At 40.1% G+C, this 18,770-nt stretch overlaps 1 protein-coding gene across 1 annotated transcript; it reads right to left on the reverse strand.

The window, feature by feature from the left end:
• Positions 1–796: 796 nt before the first annotated feature.
• CA2 (carbonic anhydrase 2) lies at positions 797–17,241 on the reverse strand. The gene is made up of 7 exons (XM_003782508.3): positions 16,997–17,241; positions 15,682–15,879; positions 7,820–7,938; positions 7,259–7,351; positions 6,376–6,438; positions 4,852–5,007; positions 797–1,596 (listed from the first exon to the last, which is right to left on the reverse strand). Exons 1-7 carry the CDS (start codon positions 17,028–17,030, stop codon positions 1,477–1,479), a joined length of 783 nt encoding a protein of 260 aa, XP_003782556.1. The 5' UTR covers positions 17,031–17,241; the 3' UTR covers positions 797–1,476.
• Between the last annotated feature and the right edge of the window lie 1,529 nt (positions 17,242–18,770).

The following is an 18,770-nucleotide window of genomic DNA, read 5'->3' on the forward strand; positions in this document are numbered from 1 at the left end:
GAGGGAAAATGAGCTGTCGAGAATAAAGAGCTACCATCCTGGGTCTCATTCTCACTTTCTACCCAGGACCAGAGAGGGTGGGAAGAGCTGGGACTCAAAACACACCATTAAACTCCTATATAAAACTCAGAATTCCTTAGAAAAGCAAGCCAGAGTGTAAATGAGTTTAGAACATTTTATATCCATTTTGTAACAATGGATTTTTAGTCCCCGAAGTATAGAACCTCAGCTATGGGTTAAACTTGGCTTTCCAACCGAAGCTCATAGCCAGACTTTCCATGGTCAAGGCACAGAGCTAAATCCAGAACAGGCGTAATAGTAAAGCTTTTTATTTCATTCATTCACTCTTCTTCTTCCTCTCTGAAATAGGTCTAATTTATCTCTCAAAGATTCAAATTATTATTTTACTTCTTGGTATCCCTTGAATTCCCTTTCTGAATGAAATGGACTTTTATTTACTTTGTTTCCAAGGAGGTTATGTTGGTTCAGGGTCACCCCCTTCCTTCCCCATCTCTACCTTGCCCTTTTTGATGTCACCATTTCCCTGGCAGGATTGTCCTCCCAGGGTGGTCAAGAGGGTTTCATGAGTGTTCAGAAAACCCTTAAAACAGTTCTTGGCAAAAAGTAAGTGATCTCCAGGGTTTTTTCCTTTTATGGAGATGTCTTCAATTATGAGTAAGCCAATTATTGTGACTTACTATCAATAATGAGTTCATAACTGCTCTAAAAGTGGACATTTGTCGCTCCCTTATGGTAGAACCCACTGCCCAGCATACAGTAAAATAACTCAGGCTAAAATTATGAATTTTATTAGAGAATATATCTAAAATACAACATTTATTAAGTTATGATATATTATTTGAATGGAAATATACTCTGTATCACAACTATAATTATAACAATTTTACAGATGGTACTTCATTTACATCTCTATCATTCAAAAGTCACTAAATTACAACATAATTCATTTTGAAGACAATTTTGCTATAAATATATAAGAATTCTTAACGTGTTTCTTTATTATAACATGTTGGAGTCATGAACATTTATTTGGTCTGATTCACATTACATAGAATCATGACTATTTCATCTGATTTGCCTTGACTGGCTCACTCTATCTCATGATATGGATTTGCACTCACTCTATTGTCCTATGTTTTAAAAATAGCATTTTAGTGAAAAATTGTGAGTGCCTTTCACCCTACATGCTGCAAAAGAAGTCAAGGTACTTTAGTCCTATTCCTTATATATGCTCTGTTACAGAAAGACTACAGTAACCCACCACCATAAGGGAAGTACCAGCCCACCACAGCAATTCTGTCAGACATGGCAATTGGTCTTGCTGCTCACATTTTATCAGAAAATATGTCAGGTCAGAGATGACCAGTCTAGAGAACCAGACACAAACCAGCCAGGGTCAAAATCACTCAGATAAAACTTGTGCTTCATTATCTGGACACTGGTCATGGGGCCAACTTATTGGAAGGAAGCTTTAATTTGTCTGTTATTCAGTGACTGAACTGGACGCCAATTGTCCACCATCAGTTCCTCAGGTTCGCCCGCCTTATTGAAGTTAAGTTTACGGAATTTCAACATCTAAAAGACACAACAAAAAATTGAAAATTAAAGTTTTACAATAGTATTCACTTATGTGCCTGTCTTATACAAAATACATTCTCCAATATTCACAGTACTGTATACCAATGACCAAAATTCAGTTTGATTCCTAATAAATATATAATCACATTTATATTATGGACATGGATGCTTTTCTAATAAACCAATTTATATAAGGTACACAAAATTGTTGGTGTCATTTTTGAAGGACATTTTCAGAGAGCTTCGAATTTCAAAATCAATTATCAAAAGTCTATCAACTCATACTTCTAAGTTGTGAAATAACAATACCAATAGTAGCACAAAAGAAAGTTTTCTTTTCTGCCCCAGGGAAGACAAACCACAGCACAATTAGGTGAAGTGGTCCAGGGCCTGCAGGCTCCATGGGCTTAGCGATGAGCTGGCATCTTTATGTAAATACATAGAAACACAGGAATGAATTTGCCCAAGCTGAGATTTCAAACCTGTGTTATTGGTTGACTATTTCTTTTGGTTTTTTTGAGACAGAGTCTTAGTATGTTACCCTGGGTAGAGTGCTGTGTCATCACAGCTCACAGCAACCTCCAACTCTTGGGCTTAAGCGATTCTCTTGCCTCAGCCTCCCAAGTAGCTGGGACTACAGGCGTCCACCACAACGCCCAGCTATTTTTTGGTTGTAGTTGTCATATTTGTTTGGCAGGCCTAAGCCCGGTGTGAACCCACCAGCCCCGTTATATGTGGCTGGTGCCCTAGCCACAGAGCTATAGGTGCTGAGCCTGGTTGTTTTTTTAATTACTTTTTATTATTAAAAAAAATTTTGTTGTTGTTGTTATTGTTGCAGTTTTCATTGTTGTTTTAGCTGGCCTGGGCTGGGTTCAAAACCGCCAGCTTTGGTGTATGTGGCCAACGCCCTACTCACTGAGCTACGGGTGCCGCCTTTTATTATCTTTTAAACTTGTTTGTTTCCTGGCCCACCACTATAACACAGCCCTTAAACAGTCTTCTACTTCTTCACATTTCTCAAGAGGTGGTACATGCCTTCTTTCAAATGAGACTTACTCTAAATGAAAAAGGGTGGTATGGGCAGGACTACAGCAGCCCACAAGCCTTTAATCGCATCTCCTTTGTACAGTGATAGTCCCACAACCACTCCCACAAAGCCTACTTCATGGAGGCTAACTATTATAGCATCCACCACTGCCATTACTGCAATGCAAGGGAATACTGTAAGAACATCTAGAGTTGATTCATTATAGTAGAATCCCAATAATATGAAAGAGAGTCTGCTTATGAAGTGCAATCACACCAAACCAATACATCCAATTTCTACTCCCCACTGCACTGATTAAATTACACCCTCATATCCGTGAACTTGACTATTTTAGCATTACAGAGACAAAATCTCAGTATAGAAAATAAAGGTAGCAGAATTAGAAGACCCATTTCCATTACCTGCATCCATCCCCCGTACTTTCTCACTATGTAACAAACAACTGCCCTCCTCTCCTAAGCCTCAGGTGAGAAAATCTGTAGGTCTTAACTAACCACGGTGATCGCATTCCCTCGCTAGGGACTTAAACAAGAAGCACAGTGAAACGTGAAAGATAAAAGCATCTGCTCCTATGGAGCCAATGTAAGTTGTGCTCCTTTCCTCCTTGAAAGGTGGTGCACCTGGATGTGAGGGTCAAAATGCTCTTGCAACCACCTTGATGATGAAGTCACCAGTGGGCAGGGCAAAGTCCAGAGAACAAAGGAGGAGCCAGAGCTCTGGCTTCCTCAGGTGAGCATGACCCTATCTCTGGACTCTATGTTATAAGATCTAAAATATAGTACTATTGGTATTTTTCCAATATATATAATTAATATTTCTAGTTTAATACCATGCACTACCTTAAAGGGAAAATTCACAGCACAGGGACTACAAGGATGGGTTCTATTGCCCTTATCCACATGTGCATTCCGGGGGTGGGTATGTGCATACATGTTTGCTGGAACAGCTCTGAAAGTTAGACCATGAATATCAAGCTGGATTATGCCCATTGAAGAAAGAAAAATAATTTTCATGTTTTTAATTATAACTCAAATACTACATTTACAAATAATAAGTGACATTATAATCTTTTCTTACACTACTATTTCAAGAAGCTTGTTCAAATACATTATGACCACAAGGTTAATTTTCAACTTACATGCCAATAAAGCATCTAATTTTTTTCTGGTCAACTTTGATATCCTACAAGTAAATTTCCAATTGATATAGATTTCCTCTAAAGCAAGATATATAACACTGTTTAGTACTCATGAGTTAATATTCTAAAGGAGAACACGGGAATAGAATCCTTGCTCCTGGATCTGGTTCTGCCACGTGGCTGCTGAGGGGAAAGGACTCCAGATTTTTTGCACCTCAGACTGTTTATCAATACAAGTCTAGCTAGTGAAATGTGAAAACTGGATGAGGTGATCTCTGTTGCATGTTGCAGCTCTAAACTATGATTCCAAATTCTGATTTTTTGCAGATTTAAATCCCACCACATCTACTCAGATATCATTTTCTAGACTGTTGGCTGTCGATGTGCTCCTTAAATTATTCAGGATCCAAACTCTTGTGAATCCCAAGGAGTGTCCATTTTCTACATTTCCACTGTGCACAAAGAGACAGTGTAGGAAAAATTCATTTGTATGGATGCTCATCTGTGAATTAGAAGCTGCATTAATCACTTAAACATCATGAACTACATTGTATCAGAAATGCCAGGGCATCTGGCCCAGGCCTCTAAAGGAGCCTAGAGTGAGTTTTAACCGATACTTTTTCTCCAAGGGATGATTCTCCTTTTTATCAGGATTCAGCATTCTGGTATAAATAAAACCGCAGAAGCCTCTGATGTGACTGAGCAAGCAGTAGGCCGGAATTATCCCTGAGACATATGTAACCTTGAACAGGAAATCTCTTTTTTCTGAGCCTCAGTTTCCTCATAACTGACAAAGCATTGTTAGGCAACCAACACATTCCTTATTGAATTTTAACAATGACTACACAGTTTCACAGACCAAACATACTGCCTAAGGTTATGGCAATGACAACAACTATTTTCTGAATGTTGCCTGTTTGCTAAGCTCTGTCACAGGTACTACTTCCATAGACAGGCAGAAGAGGGATTAAATCTCAGGTCTGTCTCACTCCACAGACCAAGCTCTTCTGCCTTGACTAAACGTTCCAAGCAAGTCTCTAAATAGGCCTCCCATTAGAAAACCCACCTGCTCACTGCTGACACTGATGGGTTCCTTGAGCACAATCCAGGTGACACATTCCAGAAGAGGAGGGGTGGTCAGTGAGCCCGGGTAAGTCCAGAAGTCCAAGTTTCCAGGAAGGAGGCCACGAGGATCAAAGTCAGTGAAGTCAGCACTCTTCCCCTGGAACAAAGTGAAGGTTAAAACTGTCACATCATCAGGGAGGAGGAAACTGGGAGAGGGGAGGGACACAAACAGGTCCCCTCTGATAGCCAGAAAGGCTTTTTTAGGGTTTTTTTCTTTTTTCTTTTTTTAAACAGAGGTTCTATTAAAAACCTGGTAAACAAAATGAAAACAAATTAACAAAAGACATTTGCCTTGGAAATATAGATTGGCAGGTGTTGAGTAAGAAAAACTGACCATTATTTTCAGAAATCCATTTTTCATCTTGTCTTCTAAAATAATCTCTTTTGTTTTCCATTAAGTCATTAACTGATCACAGCCAGTATTTAAAATGAAATTACTGCCTCTAGAATGATGCAATTTTAGGTTGCAATAACAGAAGTAGAGTCTCCTTGATGAGGAGGTAATTTTCTTTGCTATCTTATTTGATGGCTAGATCAGAACCAAAGAACTGTGTTCAGTTCTGGATACCACACTTGTAAAGCAAGTGAGAATGATTTACTGGAAGTGTGAAAGATTGCTAGGAAGAGAGAAAATGTTGTCATGTGAGAATAGTTAGAGAATCAAGCATCATTAGCTTGGGTAGGTGAAAGTCCAGAGTAGAGGGAGAGCATGGTTATGGAGTACAGATATCAGATTTATTCTATATAATTCAAAGGGATCAAGCTAGAAGTGACAGGTGAGCCTTTCAGAAGATAGATGCTGCTTCAATGTGAGGATCAGCTTTATAAATACAGGGCTGGACCTGGTGACAAGTTTCCCATCACTGGAAGTGACTGTTGAATTGAAGTAGATGCTCAATGACAATGACCTTGACACAGCTTGGCTGTAGAAAGGATTTAAACACTGGATGGATGAATTCAAAGAGATCACATAATATAAATCTCCACAAAATAGGCCCTCATTTATCTCACTCATCATCGCATCTCTTCTTGGGTCAGCAAAGTGACAAAAACATAATAAATATTTGGTGCGTGAATGAGTGAAAACTTTGACCAGATGGTCATGACCAGTCACGAGATTCTCTGACTCTTGTGTATGGATGTTCAAGTGATGGGGCACAGTGAAATAGATACATGTCCTACATAGAATGATACTAGGCTGAGGAAAAAATTTTGGAGAAAGATAATTAAATATATAAACAATATTTTACCTATATTAACCACTCAACCCAACACCACATGCCATTGAGATGGTTCAATTTGATCAAAAGAAATTCTAAAACAGTGGTTCTCAACCTTCCTAATGCTGTGGCCCTTTAATACAGTTCCTGTGGGTCACAACCCACAGGTTGAGAACTGCTGTTCTAGAACCAACGCAGTTTTGAAAATAGGTACTCTAATAAGATAGCAGATAATTCCATCTTACTTTTGTTTTAATAGAATCCAGAGCATCAAGGACTTTCTGCAGGCCTGGTTTAGCACTGCCAACCTATAGAAAAACATAGAGGACAAAATACTGTGACCCAGTTGGTACTCCATCAGTTTTAATTTGGATAACTCTGTTATAAAATTTCTCCATATAGCGAATCCGAATTCACCACTTCACCCACACCCCAGCGCCCTCCAACTGCCAAAATGAAGCTCTTCAAGTGCTCGCCTTCATTTTCTTGCAGGCCTTTACACTATTGCCTCTCTTCTTTTTACACATTCTTCCTCAGGTGGCCTTCCCTATGTCCTCCACCCTCCCAGTGACTGCCTTGACTTTGTACTCTTGCTCAGTCATTTCATTCACATCTTTCCCCCTGCCTTAAAGGCCTTAGTTTTTGCAGTTTCTCAGGGTTGCAGCCTGAGCAGCTTTCTCAGTTCCCTCTTTACACCAGCCTTGGATGACTTCACAGACACCTGCTGCTTCTCCCTCTATGAGTGAGGGCTCATAAATTCCAGCCCAGACCTTTCCCTGTTCCCTGCACAAATCTCTGGAGGGGAGTTCAACCTGCTAAGTCCTACCGTTGCCTGAAACTCTCTAACCCCCTCCAGACTTTGATCTTACCACAGCATAGTCTATCATGAAATAGTTCTGTGTAGCTCCAGGTTAAATTAAAACAAATATCTAGCAGTGAACTAAAGTGACCTCCGTGTGTCCTTCTGTTGCTACCAGCAGGTATAGAGGGGGAAATCAGCCTGGAAATAACTTGGATTCAAAGGCATTTCCTACATTTTGTAGAATGTTCTGTTTATTATGAATGTTCTGTCTGGTCAATCTTTCTTGAAAAAAAGAAAAAAAGGAATTAGGCCATCCATCCACTAACCTTCATGAAAACACCCAAAACAGCCAGTCCATCGGGGTGTTGCACAGCTTTTCCAAAATCCCCGTATTTTGTGTTCCAGTGAACCAAGTGAAGCTGAAGCCCAGAGGAGACAAAACCACAATGGATGACTTACATAACAAACCTTACAGATTTTATTCAACCGTCTTTCTTATCACACCTAAAAAGGTTACTAAAGAAAGTAAAAATATAGATAACATGAAATGAAAACTTTCCTTTCATTTTAATTCTAATTATCCACTATAGTACTTGGTGTAAGGGCAAGTGATTTCATTAACAACATCTAAGACAAAGGAAGGGGAGGCACAAATTAAGTTTAATTCATTTACTTTTTGCAACTGGTATCTGTGGAGACAGTAGAGAAAGTTTGGAGCCTTCACTATAACGTCACAATCAAAGGTTATGAAAGTAAATGTGAAGGTCCTTTGTAGAAGCAGCAGCTCATTTGGTGTGAGTTGAATTGACAAAATTAACCTTGGGAAACTAATGCTAAGTATCAATTTACAAACATTTTTATCTGGCAAGAAATAAAGCATATCTTACCTCTGCAGCATATTTTTTTTTGTCCACAGTATGCTCAGAGCCTTGCTGATCAACTGAACCCCAGTGAAAGTGAAACTGAATCAGTCTGTAAGTGCCATCAAGGGGTCCTCCTTTGAGCGCTAAAGTTAAAAAACATGTATGTAATATTGAATATGTTTGTACACAGATACGCGCATATACTTATGTATGTATACACACACGAAATACACAATACCAGACATTAACATCATTAGTCCTGTTTTATTGTACTAAATGTATATCTTTGACCACATATTTACTCTGCAAAATTAAAATTAAATCCAGATTCAGGTTTGGTCTACACTGCTGAACAAAAATCATTCCAATTGTTTACTTTGTTCCTTACATGTGTTAGCTGAAGGATAGATGCTTTGTTCATCTTGGTTTTCTAAGCCTAGTGATATCTCTTTTCTGGGTTTGTTTTGGAGTCATAGCTTTAACTCCAGAGAGGAAATTTTAAATAAAGATAATAATTCCTTCCTACGGAAGGGCCCACGAATCTACTGGCCAACGCACTGGTCTGCTGCACACATTTGCAAACGTGGACACGGCCCAGTGGCTGCCCTGCAGGCTTTGCCTCCCTCTGATGCCAGCTCTTACATAGCACAGCTTGTGAAACAATAAGCATTCCATCGATCTGAACATTATAAAATCCAACTGTCCTCACATAACCTTCCTCAAATCTTTAGAATATGGATTGTCATTGCTGCTAGCTAGTTTTGTCCCCTTAAAATTTTTCATTGAACCTCTCTGACCTTAAGTCCCTCATCTATAAAATGGATGAATTATCTATTACTTCACATATGCGTGGAATGTTCTCTGTCATCTCCAAGAACTTAAAAGTCAAACTTGAATAACTATCCCATAATTCTACTATTCTGGTCTTAATACTTTTTTCAGTAAAATCAATACTGGAAATCATATTCTTAGACAATAATGTATCGGTAAGTATTTAATGAGTTGTGTCTTGAGAGAGAATTAAAATAGTGGGACATCACTGACTCCCTCACCCCCACCCAAAGAACTTTTTACCCAACTTCTTTGTGTTAATGGCATTTAATCAAGGTATTTAAAAGCTTTTAGGTTTTTTAATTTATTATTTATTTATTTATTTATTTATTTATTTTTGGCCAGAGCTGGGCTTGAACCTGACCCCTCCAGCATATGGGGCTGGCGCCCTACCCTTTTGAGCCACAGGTGCCGTCCCAGCTTTTAGCTTTTAAAAGTGGTTTGGTTCTACTATTTTAATTCTAATTTTTCTAATACTGGGATGAAAACACTCATTGCTATAATATTTTATTGGCTGTGCTATATAATTCCATATAACAGTGAGCCCACACTTAAAACAAAGGAACAAGACCTGTACAAGGAAGTTTGTTCACTTAACTTTACCTAGATACGCTTAAATTAAGGCAACACCCACTCAAATGGCGTTAGAATACAGATCTGTTAAGCATGCATTCTGATAAAATCACATCTCTTCAAACAAAAACAACTTATTGTGATTTTTATCTGATAATTATGTAAGGAAAGAACTAGTCTTAGCCATTAATGCTAGTGTTTTTCAAAAAATATAAGAATTTTTTATAATATAATATAGCCCCCAAAAGAAATACATCTTTGTGAAATAAATGTATACTGAAAAAAGCCTTTATGTTAACTCTTTAATAAGAGATGGGCTGATAATAAAAAAACCAATGCCACTTGTAGCAATATTAATTCTACAAAGTGGCAAAACTAATTATAAAATCATAGTCAGGATCTGATATAACTGATTTTCTAAATGTATCTTTTTTCACCTGTAAAGACTCGTAGCAGGATCTTACATCTTAAGGAGAATAAAGCTTTTGCTGTTTCTTATTCTCTCTCTCATGAACCTTAAAATTCCATCTTAACTAACTTGTTTCTAAGAACATTTAAGATTAGGCAAAAATGTTATATACTTGTATTAAGTAAGGCTTGTTAACACTAAAAAAAGGAAGAAAAACAAGAAAAGAAAGGATGGAGAGAAGGAAGGAAAGAAAGAGAGAGAGAAGGAAGGAAGGAAGGAAGGAAAGAAGGATGGAAGGAAGGAAGGAGAGAGAGGGAAAGAAAAGAAAGAGAGAAAGAAAAGAAAGCCAGCAAGGTCTGGGTTCCTTGATTAAACACATTCAGTGCCCATCTATTATTGCTCGATACCTGTTTTAGCCTCTGTTAAAATACCAGTTCTTAAAATACAGCCTGTTGCCATGAAGATTAGAAACCCATTATAATTAGGAAAAGTGATTAAATCCTTAAAGTTCAATTGCTCCAGAAAGTAGCATTTCTGGCCTTCTTGAACTAGTTCGTTATCTCTCAGCAAATTCTAATCACGGAGTTTAGTCAAAGAAGTCCCTCAAAAATGCTGTTATAATAATAAACTATCATAAACTCTAATAAAGTTGGCATATATCTTTTCATTTGAGAAACAGAAAATTTTTTTTTTTTTTTGCAGTTTTTGGCCAGGGCTGGGTTTGAAACTGCCACCTCCGGCATATGGGGCTGGCGCCCTATTCCTTTGAGCCACAGGTGCTGCCCAAAAAGATCATATTTTTGTCTAAGATAGGAGGCTTAAATAAAAAGATAGGGGACTTAAGCTATATTCTAGATCTTCTTATTTACTTATTTTGATTACTACATGCCATTTTCTAAATTGTTCCAATTTAAAATGAAACCTGTTTTCTAATATAAAAATAATTGTTAGAAACAACAGAAATTGCTCCCTAAATTTTTTTTTCTATAAAACCTATACCCCCCTAGGTATAGTGGGGCTCTAAAGGGTCAATGATTAAAAAAAAAAAAGAGTCAAAGATTTATCCTACCAGAGAAACATGTTCCATGACAGTTGGAGATACATAAACCATGTTTTCTACCCTAGTATTCTTTTAAGACACCCCAAATTTAATTTGAATTCAAATCTTAACACTAATAGCTCCAGCCAATTTTAATTTACATGATCTGTTATCAGTTATACATACTGTATAACACAAATAAGTACCAAGTAAAATATTATAAAATAATCTGTCTTCTTATACATATAACTTGGGAAAATTATGTAAATTATTTGTTTTTATAAAAATAAAAGATTCATTAATATTGAAAAAACTAGACTACTTTTTAAAAACTAAAAATTCAACTTCTTTGAATATTTTTCTTCCTAATTGCTATTGCTATTTAATTAAAATGCGTTGAAATGATAAAGACCTTAGTGAATGTTAAAAATCTCTCTTAAATCCAAAATACAAATAAACTGTTCTCCATAATCCTTCATTTAAAACTAAAATTTAGAAGATTTTCTACCAAGGAAGCAAATGAATAATTCCACAGAAAACTTGGCATTTCCAGGAGCTGAACCGTCTTCTCTATAAATAACCTGAAAAATTTTAAATCCTGCATTACTGTTCTGCTTGTTGGCAATAGCCAATAATCCTAGGCCTGTGTGTCAATGTGGACTACTCTGAGAAAAAGACGTCCATATTCCATTTCTTTTAAAGCAATATGACGTTTGGCCGTCTCTTTCATGAGAATAAACAGTCAAAATTTAAGAGAACAGAAGTTGTCATTTAAGCTTTAGGACAGTTATACAGGAGCAAAAGAAAAGCTCTTTGATGTGAACATAATCAACTACAGCATCTACAAAGCTTTGGTCAGCTTTGTAGACATTCAGGGTTCTGCTGACACCATCCCCCATGTGCATTTATTCCCATTAGGCTTCCTTTTAACTTGTGATTGACTTGGAAGGAAAATTTTAGAGCTTCAAAGAAAGTCCCTCCAAGTCCAGCAGGACCCACGTGTAAAGACCCATTATGTCAACATAGGCAATCATCTGCTAAAATTGAGCAGAAGTCAACGCATTCTGCTTCCTTTTTTTCTCGAAATAACAGATTTTTAAAAAATTGTAATTTCTGACAATCAGAAATAATACAAGAATTATATATGAGTTGGCCCATAATTCTAGCACTGGCTTTTAACAGTTGCCCAAACTTTGCAATAAAGTAGAAGAATTTTAAACTCATTAATAAAAGTTAATAAGTTAGCAGGAGTTAATAATTTGACTGCTATTCTTTTTTTTCTCAGATAAAGCTGGTAATAAAAACATCTTGAGCGGGGAGATTTATTTTTTAATAATTAAAAATTCTAAAAGGCTTAGCAACTTTTCATTAACTTAAGATGAATTAAAGGTGATTTACTTTCAAAGGAATTTAGAAGATTGAGGAGAACTTTAACTCATGCTTCTAGTTAAAGCCTAATAACTCCACATTTAAAAAGAATTCTCTAAAGCTGAAATGTAGCAAAAAACGCTACCAGCTCAGTTTCTCATATGCAAAAATTAAGTCTGGGTATAGGTAAGATAACATGTGGACATACTGAGAACCTGAATCGAGAAGTTCTAGAAGGATGAAATCTCATTCAGTGGGGGTGGGGGAGGGGTGGAGATAAATGAACTGCATTTAAACTCAGGAAATAAGAGGCAAAGGATATCTAAAACTATTAACACTATAAAAACAATTGCTAACAAAAAAGAATGTTAAACTGCTGATTTCAAAACTATTAAGGGACCAACACGAATATATTATTTTTAGACTTGAGTGCACAAAGAAGTATGTTCATTTTTTAAAACATAGTATGTACAAACTAAATGATTCTTATTCAAATTCTGTTTTTAAGTGATTATCATTTAGTCTCTCCAGCAAACTAAGACAGGAACGGCTTACCAAGTTATTTAAAACTCTTTAGCTTTCCATTTCTTCGTGTTTAAGTGGGTTTGACTAGAGTATTTCTACCTTTCGTTCTATCCTTCAGAGTCTAAGATTCTTTTTTAAAAAGAAGCTAAAGGTTGTTTTTCCACATGGTATGATTTCTTAAAATTTATTTTGTAGGTGTACTTTCCCTTAATAGCAAAATCTTGGCATAGTTTGCATCTTTGTTTGACCAAAATAACTGTAAATGTGGAATAGATAAGCATAATTACAAAGGAATCTTTCATATGCAAAGCAGCTGCTCTTTCTAATATTCCTTCCTGACCCTTGTTTTTAGTATACTTCTTGGCTCTTTAAGTCCTCTGATGTTTCTCTTTGCCAGGAGGTTGGTCCAAGACATCAGAGTTTTTCAGACCTTCAGAGAAGCCCTGCAAAGTTTTTCCTGACTTAGACACTTAGGCTACTAAGCCTCCTTCCTGTTTCCACGGCTCCTCTGAACACTTCCTTTCTGTACCTAACCAGAGTGAATGTCAGTGTCTTTGCATGGGCCTTGGGGATGTAGGAAAGGGCCCAGGCCTCTAGCCTGCCTTTGGGGTGCTTTATGGTACATTTAATTGGTATTAGGAATGATTTTTTCTGATCAGAACTATGTGGATGATACACGTGTTTCTAACCACATGAGTTGGAGTTATTTAAACCCAGCGGTTTGAATCTGCTACACAATATAAACCTCTTTGAAATGTACACATTACTCACTTTAAAAAGTTGGGGAAATGTGGCTAGCTTTAATCAGTTACTGCTCATGGAGAAACCCAGCAAAGCTTAACTAACATATTCGTGGTAAAACATACAGTGGTATATTAACTTCATATGTAAAATTAGTATCTATTTTATATGATGAATAGGGTGTTTCAGAACATATGAAAATAAAAAAAATTACCATCAAGCGATGGGAACTAATCTTAAAGCTCATTAAATAAAAAGTTTCTGCAGAAACCTTGTCACAGGTGCAACAGCTACAGCAATTGCCTAATACAGGCAGTCAAAAGGCGTGGTCATGACGAGAACCTAGCCCATTTATGAAGAATGGCTACGTGCCAAGCCCTAGGCTAGGTGCTTTATATCTACCCTCCCATTTAATCCTTCTTCTGTGGCAGATGATACTGTTACTCTAATTTTTACAGTTAAAAACAGCTAAAACATAGACAGATTAGATTACTCTCACTCCTAAAGTTACTTAGCTAGTTGGTCGCAGTGCTGGAACTGAAATACAGGTCTGTCTGACCCCAGACTATGTTCCTAGGCACCAGACTATAGGCTGAAAGCCACTTACTGGGAATATATATTACTGGGACAATTTATTTCACACTCAATTTTTTAAAAATATGTGTCTAGGGCAGCGCCTGTGGCTCAAAGGGGTAGGGCGCCGGCCCCATATGCCAGAAGTGGTGGGTTCAAACCCAGCCCCGGCCAAAAACTGCAATAAATAAATAAATAAATAAATAAAAATAAAAATGTGTCTAGGAAATTACCTCATCTGCTTCCATTTGTAAGATAGTTGTTTTCTCATTGTTCCAAAAAAGACTTTAAGCATCCAATTTCTATGTGGCCTCCATTGAGGCATGTATTTTGGTAGCCATCACATCCATCGAAAACATTATCATTGTAGCTCTTAAAAGAAGTTGAAAGAGCAGTAACTCACTTCTTTTTAAAGGACTGGAATTCAAATTTCATAGCATTCTTTCTGTATGTCTGATACCTCAAGATCTTTGGCTTTGTTGTATTATAAATATGTAGTATGTCTTGCAATTTCAATTTCTTGAAAAAAGAAATTGTTTAATTATCTGAGCATTGTTTCTTCAGAGAGGGAGGAATGGTTGGGAAGGCGATCTAGCAGAAATTGTCCTCTGTTGATTCTAATAAATCATGATGCTATGTCTGAATGTGTACGTGTGTGTGTGCACGCGCGTGCGTGCATGCATCTGTGTGTGGTGGGAGAGGCAAGCACAAACACAGACAGGGTGAAATTCTCAGATGATCTCTACATGATTCCTCCATCAAGTTGTCTTCTAGAATCACTGTTCCAGAAACCAAGTGTCCACAAACTTTCAAAAGAAGGAAGGAGAATTTTTTGCCACATTGAACTGAGCATACTGCACAGCTATTGAGAAAGCACAGTGGACTTGAGTATGATTGCTGTAATTACATATTATATATTACTACCATAGGGTATTACTCCAAAACTGTGGCAACATTAGTGAATGTTTATCTTTTCTCATTCCCCCACACCCCTCCTGGCTTTCCCACACCACCAGCAAACAAAATATGTCTGCAGCCCCATTTCATTCAAGGACCTTCAGAGCAAAGCACTCAGGAAAATAGGGCACTGGCAGTTAAATCAACCAGTGAGCAAAAAAGGCAGCTACTATGTCTGAATGGGACTGTTCTTCTGGTTTAAAGAAAAAGGAAGCATTCAGTGGGCATCCAGTAAACAGCTCTATTACAAATATATGATGGTAATTAGTTTTGTCAGGAATGAGCCAGGTATGTCCACAAATTCTAAAACATCTTCGCTTGTGGAATGAATTTCTGGGTAGACAGATGTACTGCCACCTTTATCACACAAGTCCAATTCTGAGGAATACTCATAAGTACAAGATTTTCTAAGAATTTCATTATTTGAAATTTTCAGATTTTCATCACCCTTCTCAATGCTACCTTGAAAATAACAGTCACTAAGATATATTTCTAACAAATAGGCATCAACTCTAGAGGACAAATATTTCACAAAGAATCTTAAAAGTTCAACTGGTGCAAATCTCATTGCTGATCTTTGTTGCCAGGGCACCTTACCTTTGTGACCTTTCACAGGCAGGTCATAATCATTCAGTGTCCTACATAAAAGCCAGAGCTTTTACAGGGGAGAAAGTCCCAGGACACTTCAAAGTAATTAGCCTATTTCTCAGAGTCCGGGACCTAATGAACATGATCGGAGTGGCATTTTGGAGTGGCAGCTCAGACATACTGTACTATTACCGGAGTTCCTGCCACTGCTCCTGACTCTTTCCATTAAACTAGGAAAACAACTACAGGCTTAAAGACACAAGTTATTTTTTAAACACTGACTTGCTTTGTCCTGGGAATCATCGAACTCCACATTGAAAGAGTGACCATTGTTGACGATCCTTCGAGAAGTCACTTTTTCATAACCAACTTGCAGAGGCTTCAGGGAAGGGTCATACTTGGCTGCACCGGTATCAATGTCAACAGGCGACTGACGCTGTCCCTTGGCGATGGGAAAGTCCTTGTGCCAGTGTTCGGGTCCTGGGGGAGGCGAGGAGAAGACACGCGTGACTCCCCCAGTGTGGGTAAGGGTGCACCCAGATCCTAGACAAGCACAATGATTCCGGAGCCATTCTGCTTGGTTCCAATTTTGGCAGCATCATTTAAATTTAACAGCTGAGTAACCTTTGGGATAACACTTAACCTGTGCCTCAGTTTCCACATTTGTAATATGGCTCATAATAATATCTGTCTCAGAGATGTCCTTGGGAGAATTAGAATCGATACAGTAGAGCTCTTAGGGCAGTGAGTGCCATATAAACGTTAGCTATTTATATGGTCCTTTTATTGAAATTCAGCAGCTGGAATTGGACAGACACTAACATTAGGGCTTGTGGCTGGGATTTGAGACATTCAAGCAGGTCCGGATTCCTCCCTCATGCCCGCGCTCTGGATGGAAGGACACAGTCACTGCTCAGGCCTGGGCGCCCCTCCCTTAACGATCAGGGTCCCCACTTGCTGGGAAGCCCCGCACCCCCCAAAGATGCTCCAGATGGGCCAGAGGCATCTCTCTTTCCATCCCACTGACCCGGGAGAACCCAGCTCTTGTGGCCATGTTAAAGCCCCAGCTTTTAACGTTCGAAGTCAGAGATGAAGGAAAAATTCAGGAATTAGGGAATTAAAACGAGCCCTAGAAAACGCCCCGGGACAGGGACAGTTCCTGCTGAAAACCTTAGCCACAGGTGGTGCGGAAGCTGACGGGGTTTGGGAAAGGGGGCCTCTTAATCTCTCTGTGATCAACAAACGAAAATTTTCGGACAACCCTTCTCTGCTTCCTCCTAGGTGGGGTTAGGATGGTCCCCGGCTGGGGACTGGGTAAGGACTATCCTGGGTCCTGCGGCCGGGGAAGCACGTTCTTCTCCCCAGGGCCCTACGAGGCTCCGGCAGACGCGGGGATTCCTCGACAGTGGCCTCGGAGCCCAGGCGACCGGCCATCCCCGCGCGGGGGAGCTGCGGACGGGGCGGGCGTCCGGGGCGCACCTGAGCCTCCCGCGCTCCCCGCCGCGCCGTCAGTGGCAGGTGCGGGCGCTGAGGGGCCCCGCGGCCATCCGGGACCCGGGACTGGGGCGCCGCCGCGCCTCCAGCCGCCCGCACTCACCGTTGTGCTTGCCGTATCCCCAGTGATGGGACATGGTCGCGCTGGCGGTCGGGGCAGTGCAGGAGAGGGCGCCGGTCTAGCGGTGGCTGCTTGGGCGCCTGCACGGAGTGTCCACGGGTCGCGCGGTCACCGGCTTTTATAGGCTCCCGCCAACTTCGTGCTCGGGGGCGGCTGGGGGAGGGGGCCCTGGGTGGACCTGGGCGGCCAGGGGAGGAGGTGACGGGCGGAGGTGATCTAGCGCTCTCTCGGGGCGGGCCCGGCAGCCGAGGCTCAGGGCGGGGAAATCGCTCTCTCGGCGGGCGCTCGGCCGGGCTTGCGAGCTCCTCTCCCTCTGTCCGACTCCGGTGGCCGGCGGCCCGGGCCCTAGGTTCCTGGACCGGCAGCGAGGTTCTGAGCTCTCGGCGCGCTGTGGTGGCGGCGGCGGCAGCGGCGGTAGCTCCCGGGCTCCTCGGTCCACCTGGGGCTGCAGAGTGTCTACGCGCATCCCATCCCCCTCCCGGGCGCGGAGTCTAGTGACTGCGGGGAGGGCTGGGGACCCGGGCCCCCGGTGCCTTTCATCACATGCCCCCATCGTGATGGCATCCCTGGCCCCTGGAGACCTCCTGCCCCCTTTATCGACCCCACCCGTGCGGGGTTTCCAGCTCCGAGGACTCACTCTGGCGTCCCCGGCCTGGGGTTGGCAAGCGCGGTTAGGAGCTATGACCTTGGGGCAAATAGGGATAAGGTCCTTGCGGTGCTGGGGAGCGAGCAGCGCGGGTGCGGAGAGCCCGCCGCCCTCTGCTGGACGGCCGGGGAATCACGCGAGCGAAGGGCGCCACGGCCTCTGCCCCCGGCCCCCACTAAAGCCAGCCTGGGGGATTGCGTTTCATTGTAGGCTGGCCGCACCTCGCAGGAAGTGCTCATCTTCTCCTACCTTCCTTCTTCTCATTAAAAGATTAACTTTGGGGTAAAGTAGCCAAAATTTCTAAAAAATATATCACTTTTCTAGAAGAATCTAGTAAAAGAAACAGAATGTCTTCCAAAGAAGGGAGACTCCCCATGGCTGACAGAACGTGGAATCTGGCATATCTGAGAAGTCACTCAAAATAATTTGACAAAGGACGTTTTTAAGGCCAGGCAGCTTTACGATTGTCGTGGATCCTAAGGCATTTTGTCTTGGTGGATCCCTTTTTCATAAATACATATACATACTTATGACTGCATTGATAAAAAAGATTAATATCTATATTATATATTTAAAGTTTTTTGTTGACCTAAAACTTTTATTATTGTTCTGATTTAAAACACACACACACACATTTTCCTGGACACCTAAAAGCACTGTGACCCTGAGGCACTCTGCTTACTGTACCTAATGCATAGATCAGGCTGTTTTGAGGTAAAAACAGAATTCATTTCCTTCTAGGCACTTTGCCACAAAAAAAAGTCAAAAGGAGATTTCTGTTCTGTGATCTCTGGAATCCTTTGAGAGGATAGTATTAGAACTGGGGAGGCAGGATACAGTTTTGCATGACTCTATCAGTCTTGACATCATCTTACTTATATTTAAAAATCTATAGATAAATAAAAGGATAAATTGTAATATTAGTGTGAATGTTTGCAACGTCAATCCCCGAATCATTATCTACTGTTTGTTTCAGTCGATTCTGCAAAAGTAGGGCTCATGTTAGATTTACTTGTTCTTGTAAGACTTTTGAAAATTGTATGTTTCTGTGTATGTGGCTCTTTTGATTAACGTTTCAGGGAATTCCTAGGCCAAAGAGCAGCAATGAGC

Source organism: Otolemur garnettii, unplaced genomic scaffold (assembly GCF_000181295.1).
Source record: "Otolemur garnettii isolate 467f Iridium unplaced genomic scaffold, OtoGar3 scaffold00004, whole genome shotgun sequence".
Taxonomy (NCBI): Eukaryota; Metazoa; Chordata; class Mammalia; order Primates; family Galagidae; genus Otolemur; species Otolemur garnettii.